This window comes from Hypomesus nipponensis, chromosome 26 (genome assembly GCF_054491055.1).
Source record: "Hypomesus nipponensis isolate SF chromosome 26, ASM5449105v1, whole genome shotgun sequence".
NCBI classification, from domain to species: Eukaryota; Metazoa; Chordata; class Actinopteri; order Osmeriformes; family Osmeridae; genus Hypomesus; species Hypomesus nipponensis.
This window is the reverse complement of record NC_140386.1, coordinates 4050430-4064285: the sequence shown is the minus strand read 5'-3', so window position 1 is coordinate 4064285 and position 13856 is coordinate 4050430. Positions and strand designations below refer to the sequence as shown.

General features: G+C 50.1%; 2 protein-coding genes across 6 annotated transcripts in view; one reads left to right on the top strand and one right to left on the bottom strand.

Annotated features, from left to right (window-relative positions):
- Window positions 1-4570, bottom strand: part of zc3h3 (zinc finger CCCH-type containing 3) — a 43635-nt gene extending 39065 nt beyond the window's left edge. For all 4 annotated transcript variants that reach the window (XR_014750754.1, XM_084692645.1, XM_084692644.1 and 1 more), the window contains exons 1-3: window positions 4461-4570; window positions 2967-4146; window positions 2560-2765 (exon numbers count right to left, since the gene is read on the bottom strand). Coding sequence is in view for 3 of the 4 variants with exons in the window: in XM_084692645.1 (XP_084548771.1) it covers window positions 2560-2765; window positions 2967-4146; window positions 4461-4533 (1459 nt within the window). In the remaining variant the exon portion in view is untranslated. The remainder of the gene's footprint in view (window positions 1-2559; window positions 2766-2966; window positions 4147-4460) is intronic.
- cyldl (cylindromatosis (turban tumor syndrome), like) lies at window positions 4561-10870 on the top strand. 2 transcript variants are annotated; one of them, XM_084692648.1, is made up of 15 exons: window positions 4562-4902; window positions 5208-5658; window positions 5800-6069; window positions 6155-6233; window positions 6338-6513; window positions 6621-6759; window positions 6865-7006; window positions 7143-7253; window positions 7646-7737; window positions 8016-8079; window positions 8322-8454; window positions 8913-9021; window positions 9125-9243; window positions 9476-9689; window positions 9872-10870. In XM_084692648.1, exons 2-15 carry the CDS (start codon window positions 5236-5238, stop codon window positions 10054-10056), a joined length of 2256 nt encoding a protein of 751 aa, XP_084548774.1. In that variant the 5' UTR covers window positions 4562-4902; window positions 5208-5235; the 3' UTR covers window positions 10057-10870. The 2 variants fall into 2 exon arrangements, with proteins under 2 accessions (XP_084548773.1, XP_084548774.1); XM_084692647.1 differs by having other exon boundaries at window positions 4561-4902; window positions 6621-7006.
- The last annotated feature ends 2986 nt before the right edge of the window (window positions 10871-13856 follow it).

Genomic DNA, 13856 nt, shown 5'->3' with positions numbered 1-13856 from the left:
GGGCAGAGAGAGAGAGACTAGGGAGAGGGGGACAGAAAGAGAGGGAGAGAGACTAGAGAGATCCAGAAAGAGACATATAGGTCGAGAGAGAGAGAGAGAGAGAGAGAGAGAGAGAGAGAGAGACAGCGAGAGAGCGAGAGAGAGGGGCCTCATACTTTCCAAAAGCTGTCACGCGAGGCCCAAACTCACTTGGCTCAGCACTCCTCAGCCCTGTGTCCTGTCCCCTCCTGTCGTTGATCTGCTTTATTAGCTTATCCGGGCCCGACGGCCGCCTCGCCAGACCACACACACACACACACACGATTCATTATGGCCCTAACTGCTCACTTAGGTTTATGCTCCCTTTAAATTAAACTGCAGATAACCGGGTGGCCAAATAAACACCCGCGCCAACGCGGAGAGAGGAACATATTCTGGGACGGAAACAGTGTTTTATGTGTGCGCTTCGGTGTGTTTGTGTTTGTGAGGGTGTATGTTTGGATGTGTTTCGGAGAGTGTGTACGTGTATGTGTGTCTTGATGTGAGTGTGTTTGTGTTTGTGTAGGTGTGTGTGTGAGTGTGTGTGTGTAGGGCAGGGCTCCTCTAAGACTCTGATCCCCATCATTAGTAATTCAATTTGCTCTTTATTAGTGGCTCTTATCTGCAGCACAGACAGCCACCTTCCTTTCCTCTCACTCTGTCTTCCCCTCTCCCCCTCCCCCCCCCCTCTCTCTCTCTCTCTCTCTCTACCTCTCCCTCCCTCTCTCACTTTCTATATCACCTCTCTCTCAATCTCTCTCTCTCCAAGGCCCCAAAAGACTTAGTCATTTAGGCCTGCCTTGTACGCCCATGGGGAAGAGAGTTAGGCAATCGGCACTGACGAGCAGCACAAAGCAGGAGGGAACGGAGAGACAGACTGAGCGAATGAAAGAAAGAAAAAACACAGGGGGAAAAAAGAGGAAAGAAGATAAGAATTAGACAGCTGCAAATTGGAACAGAAGAAAGAATGTGTGTGTGTGTGAGGCGATGGAGGGAGGGAGGGAGGGAGGGAGGGAGGGAGGGAGGGAGGGAGGGAGGGAGGGAGGGAGGGAGGGAGGGAGGGAGGGAGGGAGGGAGGGAGGGAGGGAGGGAGGGAGGGAGGGGGGAGGGAGGGAGGGAGGGAGGGAGGGGGGAGGGAGGGGGGAGGGGGGAGGGAGGGAGGGAGGGAGGGAGGGAGGGAGGGAGGGAGGGAGGGAGGGAGGGAGGGAGGGAGGGAGGGAGGGAGGGAGGGAGGGAGGGAGGGAATCCAGCCATCGGGGTGAATAAAGCCTAATGTTAATAGCGTTCGCTTTTCTGATGTCTTCTAACTCCACTGGCTGGGCAGGATGGGGTGGGGGGGCAATTACATTGACATGGTTATGAAGAGGAGAACTGGGTACAAAATGACTGAAGGGGGGGGGGCTGGGAGGGAGGGGTGATGGGCGCGGGGGGTGGGGGGGGGGGTAGTAAAAACACTGATTGCTTTCCATCAGGTTGGGCCTATATTCTACAGTTCGTTAAAACAATCCAATTTGCAAAAGGATAATTGTGCATTAGCTCCTTTTTATCTACTGGGGGGGGGGAGAGAGAGAGAGAGAGAGAGAGAGAGAGAGAGAGAGAGAGAGAGAGAGAGAGAGAGAGAGAGAGAGAGAGAGAGAGGCTGGGGGGGGGGGGGTCTGCCAGGGCTTGATATCAGCCACACTCCTCGCTTCCACCTCGGCAAATTACCCACTATCACCACTTGTTCACCATCACGGCTGAATTGGGCAATCAATTAGAATCCCTTCCCTATCTACATTCCCCCCCCCCCCAACCCACCCTCCGTTCCCCTGATGGCCCAACTCCACACAAAGACCTGCATGGGCCCACGCAGGCGGTGACTGCTGCCCTCTGCTGGACGGAGAGGCCGGCAGACGAGGGCTTTGTGGAAAACGACACGAGCGCAACCGTGTAGAACACTCCGGTGGCCAAACGACGACAACAACTGGATCAGACACACGGCTCTCTCACGGTGTAAACACATTTTTCACAGTGTGGGATGCGTCTCGGTCACAAGCTCATTCCACCAATTGGCCACGGCTTCCCCTCCCTGGCGAGGAGCCTGAAGAATTAATTAATGACGTTCTCTGTTGTGAAAGGAAGCAGATATCCTATAATATATATATGATGCACGTCCTGCTATTATGCACGCCCTTGTGTGAATTTGGCTCGTGAGTTTTTTGCCCATGAACAACAATATCCTTGGCCCTTGTCTACATTTCTTCATGGAATATGTCTGTATCCGGTATGAATTTCTGAGGAAAATGACTTAGTACATTAGATTACATTTAGCAGACGTTCTTATCCAGAGCGACTTACAGCAAGTACAGGGACACCGAGGCCCCGTGGGGACCCCGAGGCAGTACAGGGACCCAGAGGCAAGTAGGGTGGCATAGCGGGGAATCGATCCGCCAACCTTCTGATTACGAGCCCAACTCCCTCACCGCTCAGCCATCTGACTGGCAGTAACAGCTGTTACACCCAACTGTTACACCCTCGCCCACCCTCCACAGTGCAGCCTACCTGTCCTGGAGGAGCCGGGGGAGAGGCGACGCAACTTGTGCCTGCCGAAGGACACCAGCTCCCGGGAGGGGCTCCTCTTCAGGGGCCCCGGGCTCCTCCCCGGGGGGTGCGTTCTGACCGGGGCGTGTGTCGTCCGTCGGTGGAGGGAGTACCGGCTCCTCGCGGTCATCCCGGCCGGACTGGCACGCCTCTCCGGACCGCCGCCACTGTCGTGCGCGGGAGGAACATACGTTAAACGTCCAAGACGACCGTCTTTTTTATGCCAAAACAGGGGGTGTGAAAAAAGACTTTGAGTTTGCTGCCACCTGCTGGTAGCGCGCGTTCCATCGTTTTCCGGGTATTTTGAGTAGGACGGGTAGGCTAGAGATCTGTACATTCTACGGCGGATATTTTGGAGCACTACTCACCCGCTGGGAGATTTCCGGATGATTTTCATCCTGCTCCTGAGCTTATAGCCACCCGGGGAGTGGGATGAGGCCAGCGAGGATGAGGGCTCCCCGCGAGAACGTCCCATCGACCCTTTGGGCTCGTTCTCCGCGCTCCAGCAGAACACCGACCCCCTGTGAGGAACTATTCGCCCCGTCCCGGCGACGGAGCCCCCCTGGGCCCCTGCCTTCCAGCAGTAGCGGCTACTCGAGGCCCCCGTTCCCTTCCTCGGTTTCCCAGTGAGGGGCTGTGCCGCTCGGCCTCTCCTGGCTGCCTCGCCCCTCTCCGGAGCTCTGTGGAGCAGAGCCAGGGCTCGGGGCGACAGGGGCTTCCTGGAGATCTTGGATTGGCCACCCGCGGAGGAGGACACCCAGGTGTACTTGGAGGTCTTGGGGGAGGCTGCGGAGAGACTGAGCCTCCGCGGAACCTTCTTGGTGGGGGGTTTCTTAGTGATGCTAAGGGAGGGCGAGGGATCACCGCAGTTCCCAGCATTGGAGTCCGGGGCAGGGGGGGGTCTGGTGAATGTTTCTGGGAGCAGGGGTTCGCCTCGCGCCTCTTGGGGCCCAGATCCCACTGCCTCCTTGCTCTTCACCCAGGTGAACTTGGAAGCGTCACGCCGTGACTGGACATTCGGCTTCAGCTGTTCCGGGGAGTGGTCCAGTGGCACGCCAGTCCTCGCCAGCGCGGACACCTCGGTGCCAGCTCCAGCCTCACCTCCAGCCCCGTGCCTCCGTCTGCAGGGCAAAACCTCGGGGGCAGATGCGAGTGTTCTCCTCTGGGCACACGATCCTCCAGTGAGACCCCCGGCTCCGCCACTCTCTCTGTTGACGAGGTCTACCCGGAGGCAGTGGCTGGGCGGGGAGCTGCTTCGACCTGCACGGCTTGCCTGCAGGGACCTCGACAAGGAGCCAGAGGAGGGCATGGAGACTGGGGTCTGCGTGGGTCTATCCTGCGAGGCTTCGCCTCTCTTGTTACTGATAGAGTACGTCTTCCTCCACTGCCCAGCAGGCGCAGGCAAGTTAAGCACGCCACTGGGTGGGTGTGAAGGAGCGACATGTGAGCTCTGAGCATGCCCTCTGGCTGACGTTGCTCGTTCCTGCTGACGCGGACCCGCACTGGAGGGGGCATCACCATGCACACTTTTGTGGTTGTTGATGAGATCTGTGGGTAAACAGGGATTTCATCATCAGGCTTAACCGTTAGCAAGGTTATACATACGCAAGCAGTGCCGTAAGCGTTAGTAAAGTAGCAAACCAGCTAAACTATTATCTCTAAATATCCCCTAGCTTGTCACTAACTCACAGTGTATTAGCTACGCTAACTTGCTAATGTTAGTCAAACAGGCAGAGCAGATGGCAGCTAGCTAGCAATGGGCAGTGTTTTGGCTTTTTCACATGACAGCTAAAATGTTATTCACCTCAATATGCAGTGGCTAATTAGTTAAATGTATCAATCTTGTAAAATCCCAAACTCACTTTGTAACAATTCGATTTGCCTTTTCAGTGCCTCTCTCTCCTCCATGTTTACGTCCAACTGTGTCGTCATCATAGTGCGGCTCAGACGCTCATAGATGATGTAATGAGGTAGCCAAATCCTAGTCCAATGACAGCGCGATGATATCCATGCGTTTGTGTTGACAAAATATATCTAAAACATACGTTAAGTTTGACTTTTTGAGGGATAAAGAAAAAAAAGAGCGAAAAAAACACTGTCTGGATACAATGTGTTGACAATGATCGTATAAGTGATAAGTGTAAAATACCTAGCTAACGTAGTGTCTGACGTGACACTTCACTTCAGTCAGAAACGAAAAGGGAAGTGAAAGTAACTGGATGATAGCTATGTTAGCCACCTATGTTCTGCCGCTAGCTACCAGAGGATAAACTTTTGCCAAGTATAACTTTCCCAGACGAACAGGTGAGAGTTTGATTATAATTCCTGGCTAATCGCCTAGCTACTCATGCCCACTGTTATAAAGTTAACTATAAAATCTAACAAACAACTTCGTGTAGGCAAACTCACTTAATCAATTTAGCATACTGATTTAGCTAGTTAGCTCGTACTTTCAACCTCAGAATATACTTTTTCAAATCCAGTTGGATGGAACAGGTGCAATTCTGCTTTCGCTTTTGGTTAATATTTGCGTGCTGTCGTGTCCAATGCTATATTTCTCTGTTTCGTCACATATTAATTACACGGTTGTTGTTTTTTTTTTCCTAAAGGTGCATCCCACAGCTGTACTGAGCAACCATGAATTCTGTTACCGATGGCAAGACTTTTTATATCACCACCGACAAATGCAAGACCATAAGCGCAGGGCACATTTGCTACCTCACCGAGAACAGGACACGTAAGAAAGATAGCAACGAGGTGCCTGTGATCTGCGTTGACCACACGGGACTGGACTATAATCTGAAATCAAGTGTCTTAAAGGAAATCACTGTTAAGGAGGCTGAGCTTTTGCAGGCTTTGAAAGACAACGCAGAAAGGCTGAAGTGGTTCAGAGAGGAGGCGGCTCTCCGTACAGCGTTAGGCCTCACCAAAAACACGCTGGTCACAGTGGAGGAGAAGAAAAAGACGCTGAAGGGAGTAATACGCTACATAGGAAGGATCAAAGAGCCTTATAGGCACACGGAGTCTATCGCGGGGACATTCTTTGGGATCGAACTGCAAGTGTGTGAAGTGTGCATGATGAACAAATGATTGACATCCTACCCTATTTACACTATGGCTTTAACTGCACCAGTGGGGTTTATCTATGAATAGGTCTAAGCTTGTAGAATGTAAACCTGACTTGTTTTTTCCCCCCCCCAGGGACAGGATAAAGGCAAAGGAAATACCGATGGGACAATTCATAACAAAACCCTCTTCTCCTGTAGTAAGGATTGTGGCATTTTTGCCCCGTTCTCCAAAGTCAGACCCCTGACGCCCACCCTACCAGCAGCTGAACCACAGTCAAGCCCACAGTCCTTCACCACCGGGGACAGAGTCACCTTCTTCCTCCAGAATGAGGAGCATGGCCGACACGGCATGGTGATGGACCTGGAGGAGAAGCAGGGAAGGAAGACTGTTTTCATCTCCACAGTGAGTGACCGCTTCCCGGCGACCGATGCCCGTTCTGACCAGGCCGTGGGCGTGCATGACGAGTGACGTTCTGGTGATTTTGCAGGACACCAACGAGAAGGGCGAGAAAGGAGGAGAGGTCTGCGTGCCCATCGAGTGTGTCATTAAGGAGGAGCTCCTGCCAGGTGTGTGTGTGTGTGTGTGTGTGTGTGTGTGTGTGTGCGCGCAAGCACGCTTGAGTGTGTGCAGTCTGCTGATCGTGTCGCGTCTTTCCTCGGTTGATTCCCAGAATCTGACGCCATGGACGTCGATGTGCCCGAGATGCCTAAGAAGGAGGGCCATATTCCCGATCTGGGGCTGGACTCTCTGGTGCAGATCCGTTTGGCTACTGGACCTGCCTATGGAACCATCCGTTGGATTGGGCTTCTGCCTGATTTGGACCACACCATGGCTGGTATTGAACTGGTAGGCCAACTCAATATTTGCCCTGGTCCATTTGCCCTGGTCTATGTGCCCTGGTCTATTTGCCCTGGTCTATTTTCTGTCTTTACAAACCAGTTGTCTCTCTCCAGGAGGACAGTGTTGGAGTAAGCGACGGGACCTTCAAGGGGAGGAGACTGTTCCAGTGTCCTCCTCAACACGGACTCTTCGTCAAGCTGGCCTCCTGCCAGCCGGACTCCCGATTTGGGGGGGCGCCCGAGGGGGGTCGCGGTGAGAGGGGCCCGCACGGCTCAGAACGCCTGCCGTCTTTGCCGCGCCGCTGTCGACATCGTGAGCACCTACCGTGTGTGTGTTTGCTTGTGTGTGTTGCCTCAGAGAGGGAAGCCGAGCGCAGTGTAGGAATGCTGGGAAATGTTGATCCCGTCAGCTCGGAGCAGGTGGACAGGATTCTGGTGGGCCGGATGAAGGGGATCCAGGGTCACTGCAACTCCTGCTACATGGACTCGGCCCTCTTCAGGTTAGGATGAGGAGAACGACGATGTACTTTAGGTTACCGTTTCTTTCAAAATAGGTGAAGGCACTTTGACTTGCTTTTCCATTCACGCAAGTGTGTGTGTGTGTGTGTGTGTGTGTGTGTTCTCCCCTCTCTCTAGTCTGTTCTCATGCACCTCAGTTCTGGACTCCCTCCTGTTTAAATCAACAGAGACGCGTGACGCCCCCATCCAGAACACGCTGCTGCATGACATTGTCAACCCCCTCCGCAGGTCAGCTGAGAGTGTGTGTGTGTGTGTGTGTGTGTGTGTGTGTGTGAGTGTGAGTGTGAGTGTGAGTGTGAGTGTGTGAGAGAGAGAGAGAGAGAGAGAGAGAGAGAGAGAGAGAGAGAGAGAGAGAGAGAGAGAGAGAGAGAGAGAGAGAGAGAGAGAGAGAGAGAGAGAGAGAGAGAGAGAGAGAGAGAGAGAGAGAGAGAGAGAGAGAGAGAGAGACTGACATGAAACTATATGCTTGGAAGATATTAAGTAATTAATATTTTGTTATTATATAAAGCGGTATATTGTGTGATACTGACATGGCATTGTAGCGCGGAAGATATTAAGAAATGCATGGTTTATTACGTCACAGCAGTGTGTGTGTGTGTGTGTGTTGAATTTCTCTGCAGTAAGGGCTTCGTGGAGGGGAAACACATCATGAAGCTTCGCCAGCAGCTGCAGGATCGCGGGTACTGCCACTCCTACACCACTGAGGAGAAAGGTGAGCACGCCACCTAGCCCCATTGTAGCCTAGCCTCCTAGCCTCGTCTCCTTGGCCTGCCTCCATGGCTTGCCTCCTAGCCTAGCCTTTTTGCCTAGTCTCCTAGCCTAGTCCCCTAGACTCCTAGCCTCCTAGCCTAGTCTCCTAGCCTAGTCCCTTAGCCTCCTAGCCTAGCCGCCTAGCCACCTAGCCAAGCCTCCAAGCCTAGCGCTAGCCTGCGATCTGACCGTGCGGACAGGAGTGGCTAACAGCCCTACTGTGTGTGGGTTTGGTGTCAGATCCCGAGGAGTTCCTGTCTCTCATCATGCACCAGATCCTGTGTCTGGAGCCGCTCCTCAAAATGTACGGCAGCGTCACGACACCACGTCACCCTGCCTAGGTTTACACACCACTACGAAAAACATTAATTCCAAATCTTTTTTCCAAATATTATCAATATACATATATATTATATTAAAGAAATACATATATATTAAATACATTACTGTATATTGTAACAATATATAATATATATACAAATTAAATAGACAAATTAATCCTTCACGGCGTGTGTGTGTTTGTGTGTGTGTGGGGGGTCTCAACAGTTCAGCAGGGGGCAAGGTCCAGGAGAGTTACTGCTACCAGATCTTCCTGGACCACAACCACAGCCTGGTCCTTCCCACCGTCCAGCAACTGCTGGAGCACTCCTTCCACAGCTCTGCTCTCCGACTGGCCGAGGTCTGTCTGACTGGCAGGCTGTCTGTCTGTCTGGCAGTCTGTCTGGAGCTTTGTCTGTCTGTCAGGCACTCTGTCTATTTGGTTGGGGCTCCTGTCTGTCAGTCTGTCTCTCTCTCTCTATGTCCGTTTCTCGCTCTCTGTCTCTCTCACTCTCTGTCTGTCTCTGTCTCTCTCATTCTTTGGCTCTGTCTCTCTCTCTCTCTCTCATTCTTTGGCTCTGTCTCTCACTCTCTCTGTGTGTGTCTCTCTGTCTCCCTCTCTCTCTGTGTCTCTCTCTCTGTCTCTCTCTCTCCCTCTCTCTCCAGTTGCAGTAGAATCCCAGCAGATGGCGATGCTGCTCTGCCTTCTCATTTCCCGCCGTGTTTTCCTGCTCTCTGTGTTTCAGGTTTCTATTGCAGAGTTGTGTGTGTTTCCATGGTGTAGTATTAATACACCCTCTTTACCTTCTCCATCTGCAGGTCCCCTCCTGCTTCATACTGCAAATGCCACGATTTGGGAAAAAATTCAAGATGTTTGAGAAGATCATCCCGTCACTGGAACTGGACATTACTCACCTCCTCTCAGATGGTAAGCACATCCATTGAACAAACAAACAAACAAACACACACACACACACACACACACACACAAAACGGCACATACACTACATATGTGTGTGTGTGTGTTGCAGGTCCGCAGCAGTGTGTGGTGTGTGGTCAGCTGGCGCAGGAAGAGTGCGTGGACTGTTTCAGAGACCAGGTCTTCAGCAGGACCGGTTTCAAACTGTTCTGCAAAACATGTTCCAAGCAGGTAAGCTAGAGTCGGTTCGTAAACAAGGTGTGTTTCTCCATCCTGTTTATGTCTGTCATGTCTGTCGAACCTGGCTGCCTGTTGAAGTGGCCGTTCACTTGTATTCGCCTTTCTCTCTCAGTCCATCTCTGTCAGTCTGCTTGGATGCCTGCCTACATGTATGCCAGTCTTAGTGGCTGTTCCGGACTCTTCTTCCTCTGGGTGTTCAGCAGGCTGTCTGTGGTTCCTCCAGGTGCACTCCCACCCCCAGAGGAGCTCCCACCAGCGCTCTGCTCTGTGCCTCCCCGAGGGCTTCCCCGGGCGGGCGTCGGGCCGCCCCCTGCCCCGGGAGACCCTGGAGCTGTTCGCGGTGCTCTGCATCGAGACCAGCCACTACGTGTCCTTCATCAAACACGGACCGAACAAAACGGACTGGATCTTCTTCGACAGCATGGCCGACAGGCAGGGTGAGCGTGGGGGGTTCGTGTCTGGGAGGGGGGTATACCAAAATGAGTTTCTTCCCAATTCATCCCTGTTTTTCCTCCCTGATTTATTCCCATCACCCTCTGTTATTCTTGGATGTCATTGGATGTTGAAAGGGAAAGCGGAGCCCTAAACTCACTCTGTCTCTGTGTTTTGTGGTGGGCAGGTGAGATTGATGGCTTCAACATCCCTCAAGTGCAGGCCTGCCCAGAGGTGGCGGTCTACTTGGACATGCCCCTCGCGGAGCTGGCCAATCAGGTCCCACGGGACATGAAGGGCGTGGCCAAGCGTCTGTTTTGCGACGCCTACATGTATCTGTACCAGAGCTCCAACATGATGCTTTACTGCTGAAGGGAGAAAATCACCTGAGCATGGCATCATAACCTGTTGAAAAACAGCTAATCATTTCTGCTCACTGCTTAATATTTCAGACTTCCAAAAACGTTTTAATTACAATTAAGAATTGTGTCGGTATAATAATAATAATTTGGTCTTTCCATGTTGTTTCATATAATGTTTTTTTGTTTGGGTGCAATTCCAATTTTCTTTCTTTTCTGATTGTAACATTTAAACTGTAAGGTAAGCCTAAAATCTTCAAATCATTTTTTTAATATTCCAGTGACATTTCTGTAAGCAATAATGGTGTGCACGGTCATTTTCACCTCTATCAAAATAAAAAAGCACTTTGTCTTTCTGGATGTAAACCCAGCGCTGTACTTTAAATAAGACCTCTGTGTCTACAAATTGGATTGGGTTTTTAGATGGACCAATTTAATTTAAGTCCAAGCCCGAATCATTTTTGATCTTGCTTTTATTTATGTTTGTTTTGAGAACCTTGAAGTGGTTGCTTGAACCGGGTCCATTTAAATGATTGTTTGATCTAGCTCATTTGATGTGTTCTCAGGGTTCCTTATAATGACTTTATTTTTGTGTATATGGAAATCATATGTATCTTAAATGGTATAGGAAAATGCCTGGTTCATTTGGTCTGTATTTACATTCCAGATGCAGTTGTATCTATTTGGTTAAGTTGGCTTTAAAACATGACGTAAATTATTGTTTATTTAATTGCACTATAATGATTACAAGTTTAGAAAATAAAATGGCTTGCTGGTGGTATGTTTCGACTAACAATAAGGAACTGGAATAAAACCATGAAACAAAAGCACAAGTGTACAGTGGGTTTTTGGTCTGGGTTTCTTACTCTTTTTTGCCGTCTCATGACTTCTCCTCTCTCTCTGTGGCGCCGCCAACTTCTTTCGTTACAAACAGAATGGGATATCACTCTCTGCCGACTCAGGCCACTGCATGGCTCTGCTCTGAGAATGCCCAGCCTCGCGTGGGGAGAATTGTCCCTGTTCTGGACAACAGCTCCCGCTCTCCTTTATCCTCGCTAAGCATCTCCACAAAAGGCTTGTCTGCTATCGATCGACATTAGCCCCTTTCTCTGTATCTCCGTTTGAACAGGCATGCCCGTCCACCAGTCCATCCATTGGGGCGGATCAATAGGAGCTAATCACACCTCCTGAATGGAGTTACGTAAACAGTCGGCATCTATTGGAGAGAGAAAAAAAATCAGTTGTCGTCGTGCGAGCACGGGTGACCTCACTCTGCCCTGCTTCATTTGGCAGAGTTCATTTGGCCTTCATTCTCAAAGCACCCTATGTTTAAATGTGAAGACAACAAAGAAATACAGGCACAGTAAAAGGTGGGTGGGGGGGGACAATATTCCTAAATAATCCCATATCTCATAATCGTCACCCCCATCCCAGGACCTCAAAGTCATGCTTCGAGGTAGGTGAAGAGACTACAGGTGTGAAATGCCCTTATGGCTCGGCTGCATGTCCTGCCACTTGGGTTGGAGAAGCCGATGATTGAGCGTAGCCACTGTGTAAGTGGCGGAGACACCAAACGGCAAGGGATTTCAGACACACTCCTTTAAATAATCATGAATGCCATGGAGCTCATGCATAAAAGATCAACGTGAGGTTTGCTGGACAGGGAAATGTCATGTTGGCTTAATAATAACGGCAGAGAGAGGTCTGGTAACCTGTTTTGGGCCACAGAGAAGCAGATGCGTGTGTGTGTGTGTGGATGTATTTGAGTGTTCCCAGCGTTGTCACCATCCAAATGGACAGTTTGAGAATAGCTTTCCTCTTATCCCTTCCTAACCATAAAGCATGCAAACCAGTGCATGGTATACCCTATACCTTTGTTCAAATGCCCCCCCACCACCAACAACATGTCATCTAAAATGTAACCTTCCAGAGATGGTGCAATCCGTCAGCCACTCCCGCAGAAAAAGGACAGACAGTCGTAAAAGTATTCAAGACGTGGGTAGTAAAATCCCTGCTGCCTTTTAACACAAATAAACAAGGGGCGGGGTGTTGCAGGCAGTGGTATCTTTATTTGCCTTATCTCTGCTCTGTAACTGACGTCATGACCGATCCATTACAGCACTGGCATCATGGAAACAGACTGCGCCTGTGCTTTTGTGCCGGACCAAGTCAAATAGCAGCCCAATCTACTGTATAAACGGAACAGAATCGTCCCACCAAGCTTACTCCAAGTCCCATGACCTTGACTGATGCAATTTCGTTCTGCAAGCGGTCTGTTTGATCACAGCAAAACGTGAGCCATGTCTGGATGTGAGGGAAGCTGCCAGCCCCCATAAGCTTTAACTTTGTCAACCATACTATCTCATATTCCAGGACTTGCGCTATTTGCATAACCACCAAAGATCCCTACGTTGATTGTCAGCATGCATGGAAATGTCGGAGACATTCGCTTTAATCTTTTGAAAGTGGAGGGTGAGGGATTCGAAGGATTCTTTCGTCCACATGGCGCTTTTGATCCTGCTGTCGGTGGCGTTTTCCCGTCGGCCTCGGTCTGCTCGGCTCTGTTCCTGACCTCCAAACGGGCTGGAGTGCAGGGGGGGACACTTTCTCTGATGAGGGAGCTGGATCTCATGGTTCTTTCATGTCCCCGGGGAGAGCGTTACTGGGGAGCAGACCTTGAGCCTCAATACATAGGCCTACAGCGCTACTTCAGCTCAATAGCAGGCCTCGCCGGAGTCCCACGCGCTCAGCAATCTGTAACTGCTTTAATTGTAGAGAAAGATGCATTTGGAGTGTGCGGTCTTTTCGGCCTCTGCGCAAAAAGTTTGGTGGACGACGGAGTTTTAAAAAAATGTCTGCGTACTTATCATGCACAAGCACCCATTCACACATAGCCTACTCGCTCACTCGCGCGCATACACACACATACACACAAGCACACACGAGTCACACATACACACGAACACACACACACTGGCCCTTCCATAACCAATGAGCTGGCTGTGAGACCTTTTTTCTGTGCAGCTAAATCAACATGACATTTTCTTGTCTAGCCAATTCCACCCCTGCATTGATCTTTGGTAAGCAGACACAGCAATATGACTCCTGAATTCATTTTTTGGCTGCATGCTGGCCTCACAGAATCCAAATTGATGCTACCATCATTGGCTGTGTCCAAACTAGATGGGGTTTTGACATGGGTGGGAGATTGCTGACATACACCATGTATTAAATGATGGATAAACTCACCCCAAAATATGAGATGATTTCATATCAAATGTATAATATATATATACACATTAAGTCTGGAAACTATTCCAAAATAATTCAATCAAAGTGCAGGTTATGTTCATGACTAAAGGAGAAGATAACTGGAAGCAGTTTGTTTTTCATGAGGCTTTGCAGAATGGCTGTAGACAACTTCCCAAAAGACATCTGACTGTCGTCTTTCTTTACCCCCTCCCCCAACACATAATTTGTTTGTTTGAGCATTCCCCAACCTCATAACAACCCACAAATAAACTGTTGATCTTCTCTCCGTCTCTCGTTTAATCCACTTCATAGGGCTGGAGAGATTACATGTGCTATGCGGATTAAAAAAAGGAAAAATAGCACATTTCAATGCATTTTGTGATTTTTAATCTGATATTTCCCATTGGGTCTGAGTTTCAAGAAATGTTTTAAGAATAGATTTGTGTCAAGGCGGGATTGGATTCCAAGAATATCAAAATTACTGTTCTGTGTTTTGCTCTGAACTGTCTTTTCTTTTGGAAAAAATCAGCTGCTGCAGCAATAGTTATTACACATACTGCA